This window comes from Chelonoidis abingdonii, chromosome 8 (assembly GCF_003597395.2).
Source record: "Chelonoidis abingdonii isolate Lonesome George chromosome 8, CheloAbing_2.0, whole genome shotgun sequence".
NCBI classification, from domain to species: Eukaryota; Metazoa; Chordata; order Testudines; family Testudinidae; genus Chelonoidis; species Chelonoidis abingdonii.
In genome coordinates, this window is record NC_133776.1 from 75,099,439 (window position 1) to 75,125,984 (window position 26,546).

At 41.2% G+C, this 26,546-nt stretch overlaps 1 protein-coding gene across 1 annotated transcript in view; it reads right to left on the reverse strand.

Moving 5' to 3' along the window:
- Nucleotides 1-10,611, reverse strand: part of KLHL4 (kelch like family member 4) — an 84,811-nt gene extending 74,200 nt beyond the window's left edge. Inside the window, exon 1 of the mRNA XM_032771354.2 lies at nt 9,941-10,611. Within this exon, the coding sequence (XP_032627245.1) occupies nt 9,941-10,359 (419 nt within the window). The 5' untranslated portion in view covers nt 10,360-10,611. The remainder of the gene's footprint in view (nt 1-9,940) is intronic.
- Between the last annotated feature and the right edge of the window lie 15,935 nt (nt 10,612-26,546).

Sequence of the window (26,546 nt, forward strand, 5' to 3'; positions counted from 1 at the left end):
CTTAAACATCCCTTTTGTATATTGTACATGGAGACATACTGAAGGCAGTTATATGGCTAAAACACAGTGCATCACTCTGAAAGCATACCCTGTTATGTATGACACAAGCAAACAACACTGGAGACTCAAGTGAACAGCCTATTTGCAGAGGCAAGTGTTGAAAACTTGTAAGAAAAGGTAAATACTAATTCATAAAAAAGGAAGCTTAAAATCGTGGCGTTAAATTTACCAAAAAAGTAGGTTTGTCATGCAGTGCTATAGATTTCCAGAAATAATTCTGACCACACACTTCTTATAATACTTACTTTAATTTTATTTTTAGTCTCAATTTATAAAATTTCATCCATGCATTTTTCTTTACTGATATATATTTGCACATACTTTTTAGCAAAAATGTCACATCTCGTTAAGGGAACTTAATATTAAGAACTTTTTCACAGCTCTGGGGAGGGGACAGAGAGAGAGAGGGCCAGATCATGACCATTCATGTGTACCAGAGCAAGGGTAACTAGAGTGTATATGTAGGACCCTAGCAAATTCACGGCTGTGAAAAATGCATCATGGACCATGACATCTTGTCTCCCCCGTGGAATATGTTCTTTTTTTGTACTTTTACCCTGACCATCATTTCTCAAACTGGGGTCCTGACCCAAAAGGGGGCTGCTGGGAGCGGGGAGAGAATCATGGTATTGTCCAGCTCTGAAGGCAACAGTGCAGAAGTTAACGGTGGCAATACCATACTGTGCCATCCTTACTGCTGTTGGCACCAGCACTGCCTTCAGAGCTGAGCTCCCAGCCAGCAGCTGCTGCTCTCTGGCTGCCCAACTTTGCTACAATAATCTTGTGTCTCTCCCCCCCCCCCCCCCTTTTGGATCAGGACCCCTACAGCTAAAATACTGTGACATTTTAGATTTAAATATCTGAAATAATGAAATTTATGAATTTTAAAATCCTGTCACCATAAACATCAGTTTGGTTTATGAAGTGTCACAGTAGTAACCAGCAGGAATGAAATAATGGCATTTTCCTCTAATTGTCTCATATGTGGCACATAACAGAGGATATTTTATTAACCATACAGAACTACGTTTGATTCAAGAGATCATTCTGTATATATGTAAAGATGAAGCATCAATGTGATGTTTTGCCTAAAGAAAAAAATGGGAGAGATGTCAGCATGGTTTCTGCAAAGGAAAATCATGTCTTACTAATCTATTACAGTTCTTTGAAGGGGTCTGTACTTGGATTTCCAGAAAGCCTTTAACAAGGTCCCTCACCAAAGGCTCGTACATAAATTAAGTTGTCATGGGATAAGAGGAAAGATCCTTTCATGGATTGAAAACTGATTAAAAGACAGGGAACAAAGAGTAGTCATAAATGGTAAATTTTCAGAATGGATAGGGGTAACTAGTGGTGTTCTCCAAAGGTCAGTCCTAGGACCAATGCTATTCAACTTGTTCATAAATGGTCTGGAGAAAGGGGTAAACAATGAGGTGGCAAAGTTTGCAGATGATACTAAACTGCTCCAAGTAGTTAAGACCAAAGTTGATGTTCTCTTTTCAAAGAAATTACCCACTCTCATCCTTTCTGATAGGAACTGATCTTTTGCTTCTGAGAAATTAAAATGATATCATGTGTCACTGAATGTCTGTTGCAAAACGTAGATGGCCCTGATGAGTGTGTAGTGTGAAAGCATCCCCAAAAGGGTCCTTTATTAATAATAAATGTGACAGACTGTGCCACTGGCAAATGCCACATTAACTAAGACAAAATGATATTACCTTGATCTGGCAATTAGGACCAGAGAACTCTCAGTGATTCATTTTTCCATGGTTTAATATTCTACCCTCTCTCAATCTGTTGGGATATTGCAACAATCAAATGGATAATTCTTTCATAATGTTCCTACCTGAAAAATGTCAGCTGAGGCTTTTATCTGATATCAGATATTTTTTAAAAAAAGAAACAGAACTGTAGTGTTTGTCTATCATACTCACCTCCGGTATACCCCCTTGTGTCAGGGTGTGATTTTGCGGGGATTTTTTCTCTGGTGCCCCCTGCAAGTCATCTTTCTTTGTGCACCACTCAGCTCTCTAGCTGAGAAGTTGCTAAACTAACTCACTTCTGGGGCAACAGATGTCCCAGTACAGTTTAAAGTCCTGAAGAGAATCAACCTCTCTTCTGGGTCTGGTGCTTAACCCTTTTCCTGGGGTTCCATTGCCTCTCTCCAGCTCTGACATGAAGCTCCTTAGAACTTCCAGCCTTCAACAGCCTCTGGCACTTCAGCCTTTCATAGGATCTTGTCTGCTTCCTGTGGCTCTCTGATCAAAGAGAATTTTCCTGCCTTTTCTGGGGCCTCGATGTCCACTAAGTTATCACTCAATACCTTCCAGTCCCACACCCTGTGGTTGAGATATAACTAATTAAGTAATCTATTGCATCCATTTCATAATTATTACCCTGTCAGCTGTGATTGTTTTTATCTCCTCACACGTTACCTCCTCCTTTAAACAGTATCTATTGGGGGTACTCTTTGGAAATTACTGTGCTATCCAAATTCCTGTTCTAGTTCTTTTTTTAGTTCATGCACCCACATAAACCCTAGTTTTTTTTTTCTGCAGACTCTTTTGATAGTATTCCTCCAGCTGTTCTTCGTCTTGTGTGATCTTTTTGTATGGCCTGATCAGCAGTCAACAATCTGTGTACCCTGAGCTTTCCCCTCATCCTTTTCTGGTATCTCTCCAAGTTGAGAATCTGTTTCTGTGGCCAGTGCAGCGTACTTTGTCTTCTCACTGAGGGCATCCTTTTCCCAGAGGTCTACCCAATTTCCTTCTTTTTCAAGTTCACGGGTGCTTGTTCCTGGGTTGAAGGGTCCAAATTCTTTTACTACCCACAACATATTCAGCCCCTCTTTGAACAGTTGATGGATACGGTCCAGCTCCATCTTGGTTTGGATCAGTTCCTGTTCCTATTTCTCTTCTTCCATCATAACCTTCTGCCAGGAGCCCTTTGTTTCCTCCACCTCTCAGTTCACCTCTTGTGATTGCATGGCCAGGCTTTAAAGAGGCTTTAATTTCACCTCCAGGCTTTGGAGACAACTTAAAACCTCATCTTTGATTCTTTCAGCACCTGCCAAGCCTTTCTGGTGTGTCTGATTACTTCCAGCCTATTCAGCAAGATTAACCAGCCCTAAGCCTCAGTTCCTGGGCCAGCATTATCTTGTCAGCTATCAGTTCAGTGATATCTTGTGTTGTATGGGGGTCATGAAACACCACTAGTTTTGGCCAACAATCACAGACCAGGAGAGGTTCTTTACCACCCCAACCCTCAGCTGGCCCTGCTGACCTCATACTTCACTGTCCACCTCCACAGTCAGGTACATGTGAATCTCTCCATGCATACAGGAAATGTGTACCAGCAAGTGTCTGTCCACCTTTATTATTGTTGCCCTTGATTAAATATCAGCCAGAGTCGTATTCCATTAGTCTAGAGTTTTTTATTACCGGTTCCCTAATCTAATGGCATATGGTAGGGTTCAACCCTATTATGGGAACCTCCCGGACCACAAACAAGGCTATAATAGCATGCCAGGTAACCGCATTCCATATGGGGGCAGTTTCTTTTTATGTTGCTATGTTGGCTATTGCAAAAACAGACCACAGGGTGTTCTTGATTGCTGCCTGATGGTCCGTAATGGGTTTATGGGAACTGCTGAGGTATTGCTAGCTCCTCTTGTCCCTGGGACTTAGAACTGTCTAGAAATTTTTCTCCTCATGTGTGACTTTTGCCCTCTGGGGCTTAGAGTTCCCCTTCATCCCACCTCTCTTGACCCTTAGCTTTGCCCATCTCTTGGGCTGTTCAATGACCTCAGTGTCTAGATAGGCCTCTTTCATCTCTATAACCTCTCTGGTGGAGCAAGGCCAAAACCTTTGGACCCAACTTTGGGATCCAGCAGGCAAGACTCATTGAAAGTGTTCTAAAATTATTCATTCAGATACTTTATTCAATGAGTTCCTATCAGGACACAACCACCATGTCATCAAGCCAATAGGCACTGTCCTTTGGGAAAGGTTCTGTTCTCGAGTGGTCTGAGATAGCCTCCTTCACACATAACACAGCCAAGGTGTCCATGAAGTTATCACCTAATGAATCCTATGCATATATGATATGCATATCATTAGGTACATCCATTACACCTGTGCTATAATTAACTTTCCCTTTCCATCCTGTGATGGGGTTCACCCCATCTTGAGTAGCTATGAGAGAGATAATATATGAAGGGTCTACTGCCCTAAGGTATAGATAGATAGATGTCTATCAGAGACAGTGAGGAATAGGATGTGTAATAAAGTTTCTCTGTGTGGATGGCATACATAGCTGACATTTAAATGAGTTTTCGGTCTTAAATAAGAAATCTACCACACATTTCTTATAAGATACTTCAGACTATCCTCTCAACATTTCCTCAAGTGGAATCTCAGAAACTTCAAAATCTTTCCAAATGAATTACCAGATATAACTGAAAATTGTAAATGAAAACTACAGAAAATACATTGCCTCAATGGAGAAAGGACTCCTACTGAATATATACTTCAACGTACTATACACCAGTACTAAGACTTTCAAAACCACCTTACAATTTAGAGGGAAAATTCCTACTGAAATTAATGGGAGTTGTACATCTAAATTTCCAAGGCTGAGATTTTTCAAAAGCCCCTCACTTGGACAATGTTCACATTTACCTGTAGGTAACACATAGTAATATCATAGACACTACAGTTTCCTCTCTGCTGAAAAATGGCAATAGCTGTGGTATCTTGCATACCACAGTTAATTCTAATTCCCACATACTGTACAATAACCTGGATGAACATAGTGTTAAACAATACACATGTGGTGGTGTATTTCCTGGAATAATACATCTCTGTTTTTGTAGATACTGTATGCTTCCACAGATCCAGATACATAGTCACATCTATCAGGTATCAATTCCAGATTAATGTGTTCATAAAAAATATAGCTAACAGATATTTAATATCCAGGTAATATATTGATTTGCTGCGGGAAGTTACCTACAAAATATTAACTGGAATTTATTTGTTTAGGTAATTTTTTGATTTTCTACAGGGATCACTCTTCAATAGTCTATTTTGTTAATTTTAATCTATCTTCCAATTAGTGTGTAACCTAAGCAGCCTTTGCTTTTTCCCTTCTCTAGTCACCCCTCTGGTATACTGTTATGTATGTATGTATATTTTTCACCTCAAAAGCATGACTTCTATAATGTAAGTAGCCTCCATTTATCAGACTTTCACTTCTGCATTTTATCTCTGTCCATATCTGACATTAGAACTAAATTTCTGTTAAAATCTGTTAGTGCCCTTCCTCCTAATTTTACCAAATTGAAATAAGACTGTCCATATAGGATCTGATGCCAAAATAGATTTTTATTTTTAAAGTGTAAGGAACATTTTACCATGTATTTTTGGGATGCTAATCTTTTTTAAAATCAGGTATTATCTTCTCAGCTTTTTGTCTTATAGTGTTTTTGGCTTATAGTGTCTCAAAAACAGCTTGGCCTAAAAATACCAATCATTTTATTGTATTTGTCTGCTTGAAGACAGGTGTCTCCATGTACTTTGAAAGAGTTTGCTTATTTAATAAATTAGGGTTCCTGAGTTTGAGAAATGCCAATTATCAGCTGTTATTGATATATCTATATAGGTTTGGAAGTATATTTATCTACATGACACAAAGCTCTCTCTTGAGCCCAGTACATTCCAGAAAAAGGGAATGGAAAAGAAATTCTGTATGTGTCCAAATGTTCCCTCAGGACTTCCTTTGGTATCTCTGGCATCGCTGCCACCTCTCTCTCAGAACTTGCCTACCTCAAGGAATTGTGGACTTTCTGAGGCCCAAGGCTGAAGTTTTGTACTGTCTTCTGTAGGCACAGACCTTTACAGTTGGAAGACAGATGAGTCCTTAGGAAAAAATGAAAACTTCAAACACGCTAGCCAGATCTTCAGGTTTGGATCAATTTGTTTTTTGCAGGAAATTTTCACCTAAATTCCATAAGAGATGGTTTCAGCAGTTCAGGCAGTAGTTACCAGAAGAATACTTCTAGTTCCTTACAGTCTGCCAGCACCTCTGAGATAGCAGTAGTATTCACCAGGGCCTTAATTTAAAGCCCACTGAAGTCCCTGGAAAGGCTTCCACTGACTTTCAATCAAGCTGCAAGTGCTTGGTGGTGTTTGCAGTTTATCTGCATCATACCATCTTCCAGGTATATCTATATGATTGGCCACAATCCCCAATATTGCACTGGAGAAGTTCATGCCTGTCACAGACCTGATTTCTCTTCAAAAATCTCTCTGAATAAATACAAGATCTACCTTAGCACCAAATCAGGTTTTAACTAATATAAGGGCCACCCTAAATTCCACCCAAGGACAGGTTCCAAGATCTCATCCAGACAGTGAACACAATAGAAGGCCAGTGAGATTTTTTTATCTGTCATTGCTAGGCTTAATGGCTGACTGCACCTTTATTGTGTGTTCTACAGATTTGCAGATGCAACTCTTACAAGTATAATTGAAATCAGTATGCAAATGAAGTGTTGATAGCTTGGATATTATAGTGTTTCTCCATCAGCAGATCAAAGACCCTCTACTAGGATACTGCCAAGAAGATATCTTGAAGGGAATGGTTCTCTGAGCTTGTTCCTCTGATAATGACAAACACAAATGTTGCCAGTCCCGGCTGGAGACCACGTCTTGGGTCTTTTACTAATCATGGTCTTGGGAGAGCTGAGTAGTTCAGGCTCTAAATAAATTTGTTGGAATTGAGCCACTCAGCTGGTTCTCCAATATGGGCATGGCAGAATAGTTTCTTGGAGTTTTTTTGCTCTCTCCAGAAATGATCCATTGAGTTTTCTCCTGAGTCAGGAACTCTTCTTCCAGGAGAACACAGAGGTACATCTGGATTTCAGGAACTTTCCTCTGATGACATGGCTGCTGGATTTCTAAAACAAGATGTCTTTTTTTTTCTGAGACCAAGGCAATCATATTAAAGTCTCAAAACCTATCTACTAGGAAGAGTTACACTGTCAAATGGAAGTGGTTTCAAAAGTCTGTTTATGGCAAAGGTCTTGACCTAGTTTCCTGTCCTTTCCCATTTATCACAGAGTTCTTACTGTCTCTGGTACGGTCAAAGCGACCCTTAGAACTCCTCCTCTCTTCTTTAGAGTCAAAAGCCCTATTTGTAGCTGGAATCTAGAGAGGAGCAGAGGGATGGTTAGAAAAATCATGGTACTTACAATTTCTGTGTTTTCAATACTGGGATTGTGCATACCTCCTGATTGCTATCTACTATAGTATAGTGATTCCATGGCTACATGACTGCATACTTAAAGAGTATGGCAGCAAGACACTTCTGTGGAGGCATTACACTCCTAGAACAAGAGATATGGTTGATAACACCTTTTGTATGGATTCAGGCATGGATGTGAAACTTGGAGTGTATGGCTGTGGTAATCTGCCACAGCTTTAACCATGTAGTAAGCAGATCCAGAAGACTGAATGGGATTGATATTTCAGAAGTCCTGAGCATTGTCAGTTCCCAGTGACTCATGGCTTCCCAACATCTCTGGGGAAAAATCAGGCCCTGTGTGGTTTAAGATGACTCCTTTCATAGGTAACTGAACAACTAGAGCATTAAAGAGCAGAAAATGTATGTGTCAATTTATGATAGCAACAACCTCTACTGGTGACGTAGTAAAGGCTTTGTCTTCGTTATGAACTGTAGTGCATCTAGTATTTAATGTCTACTCTTGCAATGACAATGTGAATTAGTGTGTGTGGTTTGTATATGGTGTTGTATGGCATGGAAGTAACATGGAGGGAGGGGGGGTTGATGATGGAAATTGAGATATGGGAGCTAAAGGAAGATTTTTTGTATGTATTAAAACTTCTTTTAAGGTATTTCTCCCCCCTTGAAGTTAGATTTTATATTTTCAAGTTTAACTGGCTTTTTTTAAAATATGAAACAAAGCAGAATAATATTTTCTTAATATTTCTGTGGAAAAACCACTAGCTTGAATAGCTGCATTATTTCATAAGAGGCTTATATTTGTAAAAAATTGATAATCTTAGTATAAAACTTTTCCAAGAGACTGTAAAAGGAGAAGAGTCAAGAGAGACTTGTTTTCGCTGTGTGCACATACTAACATATGCTGTATATTTATATATAGGGGGCAGTTGAGAAAGAAGTAGACTGTAGTACTTCTATAGATTCTTGAAATGACTCATTGGCTGAAATGTTAGGTCACAGAATTTTGTCACATTTTGATAGAATGTTTATATACAAAAGGGTAAATATGGTGAATAGATTGTTTTGAGAGACAGATCCTTAATAACTTCTCTAATAGAATTTGATCATTTGGGGGGGGGGTTCACTTCATACAGACAGAATGTCAAAATGTATAGTTTTTTTAAAAAATTTGATGGTCAGTAGTTTCACAAAGGTCAGTGGACACTTCTCTGATTCAATACATTTCTTGCTGGCACTCTTTTCATTCACATACTTTCTCAGCAAACTTAGACTTAATTTTTAGGAAACTTTGTTTTTTTTTACATAACAGTTCAAATATCTAGTATTATCTCAACAAGACATGTTCTGACTTTATATTTTAGCTCTTCCATACCTCCTTACAAATGATTGACCAAGTTAACCTGCATACACCTAATTTTATCTGATCTGATTGTGTTTGAGAATTTCAGTGACTTATATACACTGCTCCCTATTTGATTTTGTTTTGTGATTAATTTGTATACTAAACACTACCTGCTAGGATGCTACTTGAAATGAAGTTTCAGGCTAAGAAATTTCAGAATGCATCTTCTTTTGTACAGACATGTTTAAGGAATCACAGATGTCCTATATTTCACAATTTGAACAAATAACTGCTAAAAATACACAAACTGTCAACTGTGTCTTACTGCCAGAAACTGTCTCTAAGTAAACTAGTCTTGTATTTTTGTTAGTGTACAGATCCTGAGTTTTCCTGGTAGAGGATAGCAAATCCACAAAATACAACAAATAAATTACCATGTTAAAATATACACTTGATTGGATCTAATTTTATGTGGTATTGTAATAACGTTGGTATCTGCTTAGAAAAAATCAGCAAAAATAAAATAAGCATATTACATGTCACCCTCAATCAAATGACTTGTATAAATATCTTAGCCCTCAATATTAGCATTTTAAAATAATTCGTACCCTGTGCTTCCTGCATTAAGATCTCATAGCTGTAAGTAATATTTCATTACCTGAGCTTGCAGAGAGTATTTAGTCTATCACTGTAGCAAATTAGCTGTGAAGGTAATATGATTTGAAATGAACCTTTTCAAAGCAATGCCAAATGGGTTTCTTTCCACATGGTTCAAGGTTAATTATGTTTATCAAGAAGGCAGTAAAAAGGGGCAGTGAAGATGCTAACAGACTGGTGGCAACAACATAATGGGTGCGTCTCCAACATTTTACATTTCTCAAAGTTGCAGTTATTGATAAAATCAGAATGGGGACTGTGTTTTGTGATGGATCGTTTTTCATTGTTTTTATGCATAACAAATTAGGGCAACAAATTAACATGCTTTTTGGAGATGCTATATGCAGTAACAAAGGAAACAGTGACAGATCTTGTTCATTAGGAACTAGATCTCAAAAATGAAAGATGCAAAGCATAAAATATATAAAAAATGCATGACAAGGCTTTTTGAACACTTTTTTGTTTATAAATATTCTTTATCAGTCACGTCTGTATTTTACAGTGCAAGTTTAAGGAATGTAGTAGGCAACTCTAGTTAAAAACAAAGACATTATTTAAGAATAATTTGGATTGGAGTATAGCTTTCATAGGGCAGACATCTAAAACTCCTACCTCTCAGTGGATTCATCTGTATTTTCGTCTGTGATCATCTGCAACTCCTGTATATTTTTGCTTGAATCTTCTTTAACACAATTTTCCTCTGTGCTTGCTTTGGGGATATCCTCATTTGCTCGCAGCTGTTCTATGAGGTTTTGTTGATGCCAGGTTTGAACAGATCGGTGGTGCACAGGGGTTGGACCTGGCACTGGTGCCAGTATGTTGTGGTGAACAGGACTGTTGTTTTTCTTTAGCCCATTTCTGTCCCGAGAGTGGCTCTTCAACCTATTCTGAACCGGTGTCCCTCTATGCTCATATCCTTCCTGAAGGCAGCCTCCAGTGCCTGTGGAACCTTGAGAGGGGTGAGTGAACCACCTCCAGCGTAGCCTTAGGATCTGTTTCACATCAAACTCTTTCTTTCCAGAAACTGACATTTTTGCAGGAAAAAAGAACAAAAGCCTATTCTTTTAGAAAGGAAATGGATTCTTTATCTCTTGCGTTTCAGCACCTCTTCTTAAGAAAAGACAACAAAGGAACAAATACCAGTAGCCCTCTTTTTTTCTGACTAATATACTGCTAGCACTTCAAGCCGATGCTAAGCTGCTGTTAACTGTATAGGTGGGAATCCATACGGACAGGATGATGAGGTCAGACCTTAAACAAGTAAATCAGCTTAGTACAGGAAAGCAGCTACCATAACACTACCCAGCTGCTAAGCTTACATACAGCACTACAGCACAGAGCTCTCAGATATAACCTAGCCTCACATGATCCTGAGGGATCTTAGGCAGCAACTTAAGATGCAGAGAAGCACATACAAATAAAGTGGTAAGACCTTGTTTCCCATGAGGATTTGCATGAAGCCTGCTAATAAACAATACTGCATTTCACTACAATATTATGAATGGTGAACTACTTACGTGGATTTTGCTAATGATTCACTGTGAAAGTATCCTGCAGCTCACATTTTCTTTAACAGGTTTCCTACATTTATTGCAGTAGACCTTACTTAACTCTGTGAAATATCTAAAAATAGCTTTAAGAGTTGAAGTGCTTACCTAAAAGAAAGTGAACTTTCTTATTTAAAAAACATTGTGCAGTAGTGTAGGAAATATTTTCTTAGCTAGGGATAGCATTTCTGGTGTATCAGTCTGACTATGTGTGGGTATGAGAAAAGGAAGAGCTTATAAAAATTGGAGGTGAAACCCTCCCTAAATGACCATATCTGTGAAAAACACAGTGCTTCCTGGCTAAATGCCTGTGTAAACACCCTCTTGCCCTGTCCCACCCTCTGTCACAGGGTGGGATTTTTTTAAACCATTCTTTTGATAGTGTGCATCAAAACATGTTTTGAACAAAATTAATTATATTTTAGAGATTCATTATTAGACAAGTATTAAATGTTTAGAACTGTGTGAAGTGTATTATAAATTAGATAGTAATGTACATAACTTTGTGACACACAAAAATTGAGAGCATTAGAAAAAGACACTCAGTTTGTCTTATTTGGCAATATATCATGTGGAGTTGTCTGTGTACCATTCTTTAAGTACTATTTTAAATAACAGCTAGTGATAGCCAAAACCTCAAAAGACTGCAGTTCAGTTTGGATAAGCCCTGAGAGGTGTGGGTACTGATCCAAACTTAATGCAGCACTCCCCCCATCCCCAATTCTTTTTTGCTCTCTCTCCTCCAACTTACCTATATTGTTCTCCATTTTCCAAACATTTTTCTTTTCTTGATCTCCAAAATTCCACTGTCGAACAACACTCAGATTCTGAAATCCACTTTCCCTTTCCCGCCCTGGCCCTTAGAGTCAGGGATAGTTCAAATCCAAGCAGTATGGGGTGAGGACAAAGCAAAATGAATGAGGGATAGGACTGAAGAACCATCAGACTTTATTTATGTTGGGTCATGAGGTTTCATTCTTACTCCCATGCCAAATCTAGATAGTACCATGGATTGGAGCAGTGTGAAATTAATTGGGGGACAGAGGGAAGAAGGAGTTTGAGGGAAGGGGGAAGAAGTGAAATAATGAAGGAGGAATATAAGAGTGATTTTACATATATGAGGAAGGGGAAAGTAGTTATTTGCAGGTGCGGTGCTTTGGGGACTCTATCTGTACAACCTGTGAATTCTGGTTGGTATTGCAAAGTTGTTATGAAATTGCTTTATCGTGGAATGCCTCTCTGTCTGTATGTCCACTATTGCTGGCAAGGGTGTGTTACATCCTTTCCAGATAGGGCCAATTGACAGTATATGACGACCACTGATAGGTCCAATGGTATGTTGTTAGGACTCAAAGACCACTTATTCAGATGGAAACACCTGGATTACAATGGGCTAGCTTGACCTGGGGACTTCCCCCAACTTGTCCACAGCAAGACAGCACAGAAGTGCAAAATTCCCAAACCAGACTGAGACAGAGAGGACAAAGTCGGAGTTTTAAAAGGACTCTTAGGGTACGTCTACACTGCACGATTATTTCGAATTAGCTTAAACCGATATTACAAAACAGATCTAATAAAATTGGTTTAGCGCGTCCACAGTGGGATCCCGAAATTGATTGTTTGCGTCCATGGTCCAAAGCTACCATCGATTTCAGGAGCGGTGCACTGTGGGTAGCTGTTCCTCAGCTATCCCATAGTTCCCACTTCCGTGTTGAGAGCACAGTGCCTGATGGGGCAGAAAACACTGCCCCGGGTGGTGCTGGGTACAGCCTCACCCCTCCCTTTGTGAAGGCAGCAGACAACCCTTTGGCGCCTTTTTCGCGGAGTGCATTGAGCAAACGCCATAGCACAGCAATCTTTCCCTTTTTTTTTTCACGTGGTGGTGGGGGGAAATAAACTGAGGAGCTGTTCCCTGAACCACGCCAGACACTGTGTTTGAACCTACAGACATTGGGAGCTCAGCCAAGAATGCAAATAATTTTCAGAGACTGCTGTGGACTGTGGGATAGCTGGAGTCCTCAGTACCCCCTCCCTCCCTTCATGAGCGTCCATTTGAGTCTCTGGCTTCCCGTTACGCTTGTCACGCAGCGCTGTGTATCCTGCAGTTTTTTATTCAAACGCTTTGGCATTTCGTGTTCTGTAACGGAGCTGGATACAACAGATTTGTCTCCCCATACAGCGATCAGACCTAGTATCTCCCGTACGGTCCATGCTGGAGCTCTTTTTGGATTTGAGACTGCATCGCCAGCCGTGCTGATCAGAGCTCCACGCTGGACAAGCAGGAAATGTAATTCAAAAGTTCGCGGGGCTTTTCCTGTTTACCTGCCCGCTGCATCCGAGTTCAGATTGCTGTCCAGAGCGGTCAGTGCTGCACTCTGGGATGCCGCCCGGAGGCCAATAACGTCGATTTCCGTCCACACGAACCCTAATCCGAGTTATCACTATCGAATTTAGCGATACTCCTCTCGTTTGGGAGGAGTTCCGAAATCGATTTAAGGAGGCGGTTAACTCGATATTAATGACGACGTCGTGTGAACGGATACAGCGTTAAATCGGTATATCGGCCATTAAACCGATTTAAAGTCGCAGTGTAGACCTTGCCTTAGAGTGAGAACTGAGAGCCGCACATGGAGTATTGGGCAGGAGAGGAGAAGGGAATGGACTGACCAGGTCAGAGAAGGTAAGCTGAGGAAAGAAAGTTCCTTGTTGTTCAAGTGATTGCATATTTCCATTAGACTAGGTGTGTGCGCCTCGTGTACTCCAGTGTTGAAATGATTTCCTTAGCCTCTTGGAGGGGTGGGTGATGACAGCTCTGCCTTGTGGCTCCCTCCCCTCCCACCAGTCCAAACTGAAGGTATGAAAGGGAAGGGCCATCCTGCCTACTCTTCAGTTCCTGTTCACCACCCATGGTCAGTGGTTCCTCTGTGAATGTGCAGTTAGTGTTTTGCCTAGTTAATGATACTTATTAGGGGGTTCTTAAATCTTCTTTTCTTTCTTTCTCTTCTTTTTCTTTACCTGTTTCCTGCCACTGTTTATACATTAGGCAACTCCAGGCTCTGCCTGGTATGCAGGGGGCCTGTGCCTACATCCCCTGGTTTCAAACCTTGCTCCAGAGAGGCTTGTGAGCGATGGTCTTTCTCCCTGAAGTTCTTGAGTGAGGATCATGTCAGGGACAGGTGTCTCATTTGCCAAGACAAGAAACAAGAAGGTGAGAGAAGAACCACTCAGGTACATTGTTACAGAGGCCTCCCTTCACCAGGCATTGTCTTGTTACCACCTCATCTGATTACAGGGAGTTCCTCTCTGCCCAAAAATGTTCCCCTGACCTGACCAGAAGAAAGAGATAGGAGGAGATCCCCTTCACAAAGGCACTCTTCAAAGAGACATCATTGCTCAAAGCCCTCTCAGCCTCTGAAGCCAAAGAAAGGGACAGCTTCCATGTTGTCAAAACCTTTGGTGTGGGAATCCTCAGCTGCAGCGGCTAGCTCTTTTGTTATCAAAGGTAGAGCACACCCTTTAGCTTGGCACTGTCCAGTACTGCTCCCTACTAGCTCCATCAAGGCAGAGCAATTGACTGTCTGGTTCCTAAGTTGGTACCATCAAAGCTGGCTGTTTCCTTGAAGCCAGCACTGGAACTGTTGCCCTTGATCACAATGGGGCAACCATCCCAGAGGCCTGCACAGCTGCAAAAGATCTCTTGAGCCCCTCAGCACCACCACTGCTGATTAATCAGACCAGTAGTGTCTTCTCAGGGCTGTTGCACATGATGCATATGTTGCCTTCTGTGTCAGTGTCCATTATGACACCAGTCACTTCAAGTCCAGTACCACATTCATCTATCATGATGTCAGCTCCGATACGATCAGTAACTGCTCTGCCTCAGCATGCAGTACTGATAATCAGGAAGTCCCTTATGTTGCCACTGGTATTGCAGTCCAGTCATAGATTTTGGTCCCAATCTCTGATGGTGCCACCCAGTATCACATCTCCCTGGCCTGCAGAGTACTCTCATTCCTCCTCAGAGTCTGAAATGGGTTTCTTAGTCTCCAACTACAGGGAATCCAGGGCATCCTCTAGAGATGGTGACTGCACTTGTAGGAGCTACCATGACAAGAGCAGATTGGAGGGTCTGGTCTAGACATAGATGACCTCAAGTACTATACCAGCTCCATCACTGGCCCTGCGCTGCACTGCAGAAACCAAGTCCCAAGAAGGGAAGTCTCTCCACCTGGTACCAATAGATAGTTGGAAGTTGGTACCAGGCAACTGCTACACTACAGAAATAATCCCTCAGGGCAAAGTGTTCCTGTGTAATAGTGATAGGTTCCTTGACCCTTCTGTGCAGCACCCAGGATGGGACTGCCTGCTGTTGGTTTCAGACAGGCCTTCTATGTCTGCAGTTTTCAACCAGCCCCAGGAGGGTTCTAACCTGCCTTCTATGTATACATTGTCCTCATTGGGAGCAGGTTGTCACATTTCCTAAGCTTGTGGTAATCCATCACCACCACCAAGTGGGTGCTAAGCACATTGGAATCAGGATATATCCTCCTATTCTTGTGCTCCCCTCCTTACTCCCCATTTTCCCACTCCTTTTTCAGGGACCCATCTCACAAGTCAGTTCTGAGGGCAGACATGTTCTTTAGGAGCCACAGAATGAGGGCCTTCTCAGTATCTGAACAAGGGTTTCTACTCCCAATACTTCCTAATACACAAAGCAAAAGGAGTCTTAGACCCATTCTGGACCTTCAGAGCCTAAACAAATACATCAAGAAATTATAGTTCTCCATGATCTTTTCTACAACTATTATCCCTTCATTAGATCCTGGAGACAGGTGTGCTGCCCTTGACTTGAAGGATGTATATTTCCAAGTCACTATTCACCCTGGCCACAGAAAATGTTTAAGGTTCATAGTAGGAGGAGATCACTTACAGTTTACAGTTCCATGGGTTAGCCTATCATATGTACTGAGGGGTTTAAACAAATGCATAACAGTGATAGAAGCATACCTCTGCTGATGTCCAGGTATACCCCTACCAGGACAACTTGCTGCTGTGGGACTGCTCTTGTCAATGGGTGGAGGAAAGTATCCATCAAATACTCCTCCTGTTTTGATTCCTAGGCCTGGAAGTGAGAAAGGAGAAATCAATGCTAGTACCCCTCCAGAGAACAGAATTTATAAAAGCAGTCCTTGATTTAACTGTAGTCAGGACCAGACACACTCACACCTAGTATAATTGGCATATGCATCACATCTTGAATAACAACAGTTCTGAAAGGTGAGTAACCATTCTTTTCAGAATACAAACTATGCACTGCAACAGAAAGACCCTGACCCCAGCCTAAAGAATGCTCTGAAGCGGTGTGGATATGCCTTTAGGGTTTCTTATTTTGTGTATATCTGTTTCTAATGCAATTAAATAAAGAGTAATGGTTTTAGAATCCTGTGCAAAGTCTGTCTCTGTTATGCTCTTCTCATGCCCTTTGAACAGGTAATCTGGGGGCCCAGATCATCCACGAGGCTAGAGTTCTGAGAAAGTGTGTTTAAACTATGGAGGGAACCTGAGGGGTTGCCACTGGTTCCCAGCAGTGGGCAGTAGGCCATGTGATTGCAGCTCTGAGGACAAGGGTACTAAATAAACGACCTGTACCCCAAGAGTATGCTTAGAGTCCCCAAAGTACAGAGACAGTGCGTGGACTCTGTTCAGACTCCAGAATCCCTGGGTGTTTAGTCAAGGTCACATTAAAAGGACTGGCAGTCCTTGGTCAAGTGGAGCACTCATGCATCCCATTCTGGATTGTCTAATTTGAGCTAGGGTCTGTGCCATATATTTTGTTTATCCATATAGTAACTCTAGACCTTTCTTTTCTCTTGTCAGCCATAGTGTATACTTACAGCAAAGTAGAGCTGTTAGGCATAATCTGGTAGTGCTGTTAGGCATGATCTTCCAAGCTGTTTTTCTTTGCATGGTACTAGAAGATGTTCAATCTTAGGAAGACATGCTATGCAGTGATGTCAGTTTTGTTATGTAAGGGGAGAGGATCTCTATTAGCCATGGGAGAGTTTACTCTCTTAAATTAGTTTCTGATTAGATTCACAGTATTCCATGGCAACCTAGCATTCTGAGACTCTTGAAAGAAGGAAGTGCAGGTTGTTTGTGACCACCTTTGTTCCAGGACTGGTGAATGGGTGTAAACTTAGTGTACACTTAGAATATACTTAATCACTCCCGGTTTGGGGAATATCGTTACTAACAATATGAAATTTTGTTAATTTTATTAACAATTTTTTTATGCTAATTTTATTTTATTTTTATGTATTTATTTTTCGTTGTTACTGTTTTTAATAGGTTTTATTTAATGTTTACTAACCCTTGTGGCAGGAAAAAAAACTATCCCAAACTCTGGATTTCAACCTTAATATCTATATTGTGACATTTTCCTATTACTTTCAAAGAAGTAACAGAGAACACATGAATATATGTCTTACAACAATCTAACTACCAGTTTAGTAGAGAGATTTTCTACGTATTAAAAAGTTAATAGGCTAATTTATGGTGGAATGTTGTTAAGATGGACAAGGACCATGGTATCTCACTGTATCCTCTTAATCAGGTCATTGAGCTACAGCAGCAGCTCTGTCATTTCTGCTTAGCAGCAGCTCTGCTATATTTAACCCATATTTCTTCAATCTTTTCACAAAACTTCAGCATTTCTGTTAGTATTTCCTTTACACCTGATCATAAGCCATCTGCAACAATAATTTAGTATATTTGAAGTGATTATGACAGATTAAAAAGTACATTACTTGAATGTTGCTTAAGCATGCACTTTATGCATTCCAGTTTGTGAATTACAAACTACAGATTATTTTCTGCTAACTCAAGCACATTTCCAGACGGAGGTAAAGAGTGTCATGCTGGTATTAAAAAGTTGTTAATGGACACTCTCTGAACAGTCTTTTTTACTTAGAATGCTATCCTGAGATGTGGAGCACAACTCAGATAAAGCATACATGGATTATTCATCACACAGATAATGTATACTATGTTTTATTTGTGTTTATAGCTTCATATCACCATTCAAAATCTCAAGTGAAATGTCAAAATATTTTCCTAGTATGGTAAAAGTAAACTGATGTCCCAAGCCTTTTAGCATGGAACATCACCTCCATTTTACAGCAGTATGCCACACACTTGCTTCTAATTAATTAGACCTAAATCTTGATATTTGTGTTCTAAAATGAAGGGAATAGGAATTCTGACCTTAGAAGATGGGTTACAAAAAATTAGGCTGGGATTTTCAAAGGATCTTAAGGAAGTTAGGCACTGAGGGCAAGATCCAAAAAGGTATTTAGGCACCTAGTTGCCTCTTTACACTGTTTACGCACCACTGACTATCTCAAAATAACCACTGACCTGCTGCCTAATCTTGTAGGCACCTAGGTTTCTGCCAATAGTTATGTGCAAATCACTGCCCTGCACTTTGAGCAGGGAGGGGTTTGTCTGGCTGGCTGGGAGAAGAAGGCAATGCTTTCTGGCTTGTGAGAGGAGGAGAGAAGTAAAACTGCCGGAAAAGCAGTCAGCATGGTGGATGACTCACCACCTAGGAATGAGGAGTTTAAAAAGATCAGCCTGGGCCTAGGCTTGGCCCCTCCCCTCACCACTCGGAATAGGCTGGGCAGCACCCACTATTTCTCCCTAATTAGGTCACAGATATGCCGAGTGTTTAACTATATCTGCTGTGGATATTACACTAGCTGCCCCATTACGGGAGGCTGGGAAGGAATTTTTTCCTTACTGCCATATTGGCCAAGTGCAGTGGCGGGGTTTCGCCTTCCTCACAGCAGGTTCAGCTGGGCTCTGTTCATGCATAGCATGATGGGCGGTAAGCCATATGTCGCAACTCTTTATTTAAGTGCATAGCGGATGTTTAGTGCAGGTACTCCATAAATTAAGGCACAAAAGAACAGAAAAATTGCTTGGAAAAGGAATTAAGGAGAGGTGCTTGGTAACTCAGCAAGCCAGAGGCAGTTGGAGACTCCTATGGATTTGTTCAGCAGGGAGCCAACCCCCGCATCATTATAGCCCAGCTTAACCCCTCGTATGAGGGGGAGTGGTCGGTAAGGTCCTGGCAAGGGAATTGCTGGAGAGGCCTGGATGAAATTCGGGGGGAGCTGGTGAAAGCCCCCCTGGAATTGGCTGGGATTGGTAAGATCCCAGCAAGAGAATTGCTGGAAGTGTAGAACTGATAAATGAAATTGTTTTTAATTATTCACTTTATTAATGTAACTTCTGTTCACCATTCACTACACTTGCCTGCATTGTAACTTCTGTTCACTGTTTGCCATATTGTAATTCAAAGCCCATTTTAAAAACGCTCACTCCATTTTTGTAAAAAAGCTTCCTCCAACTTCATTTTGCAAACCCTGCTGTAATCTATTAGTAGTTTAGATGTGTGAATGAGGCATGTATGATGATAAAAATCAACCTCCAGCCCAGCCTGTCTGATGAGGTGAAGTTCAACTACCAACGGCTGAAGACCTAGACAACAGTGAAACAAAGTAAAAAGCATCCACCCTAAAGAAAAGGACAAAAGAACAACAGAAGGAAGATCAAAGCCAGGTTCAAGGCTGAAAGTCACGCCTGCATGACAGGTGATCAATCCAAACCAAAGGCAGCGTGACACAGCAAGAGCCTATAGACTTTAAATCCAAACTAAAAGCCAGTAAAAAAAGAAGGGTAGATAAGAGACTTTGGTAACATATCTGCTGCCAACGTGGAGCCAGCCACCTGCGATTAATTATAACAAACAGCAGAATGAAAAGCAACTCCATAACTAACATGAGGAAAAATTCCTATAAAGCTGAAACTCTGAAGAACTGAGGACTTTGAGTCTTGTTTTTCTGCCAGCCTCCAGAGGACATTCAGAGTCACCTCTAACCGGACTCGGGCTCCACTCTTGACAAATGGCTACAGAGACTCGTACAGTCACAGCAACATTAGCATGAGAACAATATATAACTACACACAGAACTTGTATGAAAGAATGAATTTGAATGGAAATAATAATCATATATATAGCCAAACTGAAGAATAGCGATAGTGGTAAGAGCGCCGCCTAGTTATAAACGAGAGACCGGTTTCAATCCCGTTGGTACACCCCACCACCGTCACTCACACTGTCCAGTAGGGGGTCCATTGGAGCAAAAGACCCCCTAAACGCTTCACACTGACCTACCTCAAATAATGAGAGTGACACTGGGAACGACAAAGAGTCTGCCAGCTCGGAAACGTCGCCCGGATTAAACAAGGTCCGCGCCAGAATGTATGAGGAACACCAGGACAAAATCTGAACGATAAAATAGGATACGGAACAAAACAATTCTATACGAGACAAGAAAACATGAACTAGAGAGAAATCATATAACAAACAGTAGACCTAAATAGAAGGGGATATATGAAAATGTAATGAAGAAGGGACATATGGATGAAGACAAAGAACCTACATCCACACTACAAATATATAAGAAGAAAAAGCCTAAGTTACCAACCTCAACTAACTTAGACATAGTAAGAGGAGCTGCTCATACAGACATTAGGAATAACCAACTCCACATTAACATCCAGACCAAGAATAACTGAAGAAAAGTGGATGTGCAGCCACACACCTGAGCTGAAAAACATTCATGCCACCACCCTCCATTGAGAGCACAGCAAACTGAAATAAATGAGGCATAAAACAATAGAGAGAAACTAGCTAACAGTCAATCACCGAGCACCAATTACCAAGGCTCCAGAATGAAGTCTCATAAGATTCTAATAATCAATAAGCCCTCATACATCCTACTGCAACCATAACTCAAACCAATGAACTGGTATGATCGCTACAGCCTACTGTAACTGGAGATGCTTGGTTACAACAAACAGATCAAAAGAACAACAGTATGTACTCACCCTGAAAATGAGGTGGAGGATAAGTCAAGGGACTCGGAAGAGAAGTTAGTCCACTGGTGGAACTACAAGAAGGGTGGTAGAGATTAAGGATAAGACTCGGCTACTGAAAAGAATACAAAGGACCTGACCCATCTGATCGCCTGAGACGTAAAAAGGCTCACAGCAAGCTAGCCAGTAGGTAATATAACTAAGAAGAGAGACTAATAGTAAATAGCCTGTTCTCCAAAGAACCATCCAAGGTGTACTCCCACTGCAGTGCAACAACACAATAACAGCAGAAACTGACATACTGGAAAAATATGGGGGAGCTCATACACCAGTGCAAAGTGGCTGCAGGACTGAGAACGCGAGCACAGCAATCCCGCAACAGAGAACACTGTGCAGACAAATCACAGTGAAGACATCGCATTGCTACGGTCAGAACATGAAGAGCTGACTAGCCTGGACCGACATCACAGCTACTGGCTAAGAAAACTAACAGCATGCATAACGACCTAGCACACAGATAAACACACTGCTAGACGAGCAGGCTACCCCACCCAACTGGTTTAACACAAGGAAGGACAGTGACTGATTACATGAAGACCCCCAAGGGGACAGAAACCGCCAATAACCGCGCCATCCCCACACATGGAAAAGTCCTATCAGCATCTATTGCCAAGCTACAAAGACCACCAATGAAGCACAGCTCATTAAGCATTGGGAACAACACCAGAGCTGCAAAGCGCTAGTTGTCCATAGATAGAAACAGTCCGCTCAAGATCTATGACAGAACCAATCTGTACACTATTACTACGGAACCTCGATCCAATGCGCACACAGGGATTCTGTGAAATGTCTGGCGCTATACAAAGTCAACAGGACAAACTAAGGACCTTCTCAAAACCAATGGGACTAATGGAAGTACAACACTAGAGTCAACTCAAGGCAGCTTGCACAAGTGTGCCATTGCAATGTGGCATATACCAAAGGTGAAATGCACTGTCCCCACCTGCATAGTTCAGCAGGCTAAACCCCCTCCAGCCAGTATTACAAGACTGGATACGTACAGGTTAGGAGGAACTTACACTCACGCCACCTCCTCTACATGATGACATCAAGACTGTAATGCTAAGAAATTGAACGAGACATTGGACTCGCTTAATCCACCTGATCGGACATCTACAGTGAGATATCGGGATGCATTCGACGGAGAAGTTATGGCCGGATGGTAGTTGAAGAAGAGGAAGTAGTCAAGACCGATGAGGTTGAAAACTACCAAGCGTGGGCACCAAGCAGACATACAAAGACCATGCTACAGTAATCCTTGGACAGTACCACAGAGTCACATGGAAACCATTGATGAGAAGGCAAGGAAGACAGCAACAATCCAAGTTATCAACAAAGGAATAATACAGGTCTCTGAGAGACCAGCTCTTGGGAAAGAACAAGATCCACGTGCAAACAGATACGCCCTGCCAGTCATCAGATACCCTGCCTGAGTATTGAGCTGACCAAGAAGGACATGCATGGAGGCGCTCGATGTGAAAACCCGGAAGCTCCTCCAATGCACGAGGTTTCCACCCAAGTCCAACACCCAGAGACTGTATACCAGCCGGAAAGAAGGCGGGCGGGGCTTGTGAAGCGTCAAAGCCACTGTTACTGAAAACCCGGAACATCCAGGAGTACATCAGTAAGATGGCCCCCAAAGATGAGTGCTGAGAGAATGCCTGAGGCAAGCAGCAGACATGGAGGAAGACAAGCAGAAGAATGCCATGGCAGACAAGACCCTGCATGGATTTACCATCGACAATAAGCTGAGGTGGCTGACATTGGGAAATCCTACAGTGGCTGAAAGGCTGGACTAAAACAGCACTGAGGCACCGATCATAGCAGACCAGGAACAGGCACTGAGCACCAGACCATGAAGCAGGATCTACCACAACTAGAGAGGACCCAAGGTGCAGACTGTGCAGAGAGCCTCACAGGACAGTCAACACATAAAGTGCAGGGTTAAGATGCAGGCAAGGAAACGCATACACTGAACGGCACAACCAATGTCGGCATTGTGTACAGGAACATCTGCACCGCGGTATGGGCTAGACCCTCCCGAGACCAGTTGGAGATTCACAAAGGTTGTGGAGAATAGCAGGGCTAAGATTCTGTGACTTCCAATCCAGACGGACAGGCATGACTGGCCAATCAACCAGACATTGTTGAATAGACAAGGACCAGAAGACACGGGGGTTTGATAGATATATTTGGCCAAGTGACTGTGCAGACAGTCAGCAGAAAGGGAATATGAAGCTGGAGAAAGTACCAGGCCTGAAAGAGGAGAATAGAGAGAATGTGGAAAGTGAAGGCCAAAGTGGTCCGAGTGTTGTGACTCTAAGCGGTGAGCCGGCTCCACAGATCCAGGAACAACATCAGACAGTCTGTCCAGAAGAGTGCAGTCTAGGACAAGCTAAGATACTGCGCAGAACCCTCAAACTCCCAGGCCCTGGTAGAGGACCGAGGAGGAAAGACACATTTTATGAGAATTTTTTTTTTTCTTTATATATAATATATATATATTTATATATATATATAATCATAGGAATAAGAACCAAAACAACATGTTGCTTTGACTGTGTGTAAGTAACCAAACACATTGTTTGCTGTTATCTTTTATTTTATTGATGGTATTTCAATCAAATGTTACAAATGTCTTGTCCCTCTTAAGATCCTGCTAGTTTTTATTCGTATACAAGATCTGAAAGATACAATAGCGGGACCTGTGAAGCCCCCCCCCCCCAAATGGCCTGAATTGGAAGCGGAGGAAATGCTTAGAAGAGCCTGGAATGAAAAGGGGAGCTGGTGGAAGCTCCCCCCCCCCCCCCACCCCCCTGCGCGGCCGGCGGCGCGCGCGTGGTTCCCCCCCCCCGCAAAATTGACTGGAAGTGGAGGGTCCTGGCAGTGAATCTGCTGGAGGGACATAGATTTTGCACCTGCACTGCACACATTTTATCCGCCGTGTTAGTCCCAGACATCAGTCTAATAATAAAGTTGCGGCCTGATTAAACCCCTATCTAATGTCTCCTGTCATTCTTTCCTCATAGCCAGAAAATCTGCCTAAGCACAGTCACTGCCCCACACCTAAAAAGTTGCTCTGAGCATAGACTTGAAACCAGGTTTCTCACATCTCAGGTGAGTGCCCTAACCACAAAATATATCAAATTTTGATTCAATTTAAATAAGCATAAACATTTCAAATGTTTGTTTTCACCTCTTTAGGCTGGAAATCTCAAAAGAAGAGAATTTCCTGTGATATGCCCACTATTTTATTTCAGGCAAAACCATGTTGTCTGTGTAAGTGTGTTAGAAAATTTTCTAATAAGTTTATTGAGGATTTCTACCCTCATAAAAGGTTCTATTTCCATTTGGTTCAAGCCTCAGGTTAAAGTTTTGAATGGTTTTAACTAGTTTTCTATTTTGTTGAATTAGTTCATTCCTTCCTTTTGCGTGTTAGAAATAATTCTGGTTCTCAGAAGTAATATTCACTGTTGTACAAAATACAAATGTAGAATTCTGAAATTCTAACTTCTAGTTTTGTATGCGTATAATAATAAAAATTAAATAGATAATCACATTTTAGAAACTTCTGTCTGTCCAGAATTCTCTAAATATGCCATTTTCCCACTTTTGCAACACCACCATGTTTACCAGTTGTTTACCATAGGATTAAAACAAGGGATTTTTTCCAGTTCTATCGTGAATTAGTGCTGGTTGGAAAAAACTTAGAAACAGTTTTTCATCAGAAAATGCAGTTTTATCAAAATATAAATGCTTTGGGAAAGCTTATTGATTTTTGCTGAAATTTAATTTCACAGAAAAAAAAGGGAGGGAGGAGTTCCAACAGTGTAGATAAGTAGCATTTTGATATTTTTTAATCAAACTTTTTGATTTTTTAGCTATTGAAATGACTTCTTTTTAATTTTATTTTATATTATATCATAATATCATATAAATGTTAAGTAAATATTGAAAATAAATTATTCGGTTTTGTGGAAACAAAACATTTCAGTTGATGTGAAACAAAATTAATCAGAATTTCCTTTCATGGAGACTATGGAAATTTTCAGATTTTGTTCTGACTGAATCAGAACAAAAGCAAATTTTGAGATCTCGAAATCCTCCATGAAATAGAATTTCTGTGCTCACCTAGCTCTAGTCATAACTTTGTATCAAATACATAAAGTGGTAGAAAGATGAGAAATTATATAGGGTATATCTACACTTCAATTAAACATGTGTGGCTGACCGTACCAACTGATTTGGGTTAAGGGGCTATTTAATTGTGTATAGATGTTCAGGGCTGGGCTGGATCCTGAGTTTTGGGACCTTCCCCCTCACAGAAGCCATGTCTACAGTGCCCCTTAGCCTGAGCCCAAACCTGGTGGCATGGGCCAGCCATATGTTTTTAATTGCAGTATAGACATACCCATAGTGAGCATGAACCTCAAATCCACTGATAGTTTGAGTTGAAACAAATATTGAAAAATTCAGGTGTTAATCCATATCTGTTTTTAGATTCCACCATGCAAGTCATATAAATACCTTTAATCTCAAAATGCCCTACTTCCCGCAGCTTGTTGGAGTATCTTCTTGTAGAGGGACCCTCTTCCAGTGCCATCTCCTAATGAGATGACTGTAGCCATTTCTGTTTTTCCAAACCCATTTCTTAAAGTAAGTGGCTGATAGGCCAACCTACTCCTCTTTTCTAACTTCTGGGGCCAACCAACTGATCTATGTCTCATGAAATTTTTTAGAGGGCTGGCCCTTAAGCCCATTCCTCAAATCTACACTCTGGGGAAAACTGGCTATTTTTTACAGCCAGAAAACAATGATACAAGCCTTTCAGCACATCTGGTTCCAGCCAGAAACAGGAATTGGAAGATTGGGGGAAAATGTATCAGAATTTTTCAGAACCTTATAGTTTAATTGGACTTCTATAAATTCTATAAATGAAAAGGTACAGAGATATAGTCTTTTTTGGTTCTCCAGATCAGTCTGTATAACCCCAGCTTTACGTGTACTGTAATAATAAGAGTTATGTTAAGATTTTTAGCAGGACTATGAAGGAATTGTAACACCATATCAGTTTTCTACCACTGCTTCAGGAAACTGCAAATATAAATGCCTTCAAGTTAATAAATTGTAAATTCTTTAGGTAGTGGACTGTCTTTTTGTTCTGTGTTTTACAGTGCTGTCACAGGGTGACTTGCCATTAAAGGGAAGATAGCTAGCCCCACCTGTAGCACTCTTAATTTACCTTCTAGCCTCTTGACATCACCGCATAACTGATCCCTTTCTTACAGGGCCTGCTGCCAGGCCACTCCAACACAGCCAACTCCTTCTAACATTTATTGGTTACTGCAACCAGGCTCTATATTTATTCCCTTTATCTCAATACTTGTGCCTATAGTTTTAAAACACTCTCATTAGATATTGCAATGCTTTGGTCACTCTTTCTTGCAGCCAGTTCCCTCTATTGTTTGGTGTCCTTTGCCCAAGCCAGCAACAGCTCTACTTTCCCTATGATCTCTTACACTTACTGGCTTTAAACTTCCAGGTTAACAACTCAAGAGAACTTGAGCCAAGTTCTAGAACAAAAGAATGTGGATAATACTTTCAGTTGCTTCGAAAGGCTTTCGTCTTCAAAATTTGACCCGTCTGTAAGATCAAATGCAAAAAAACCC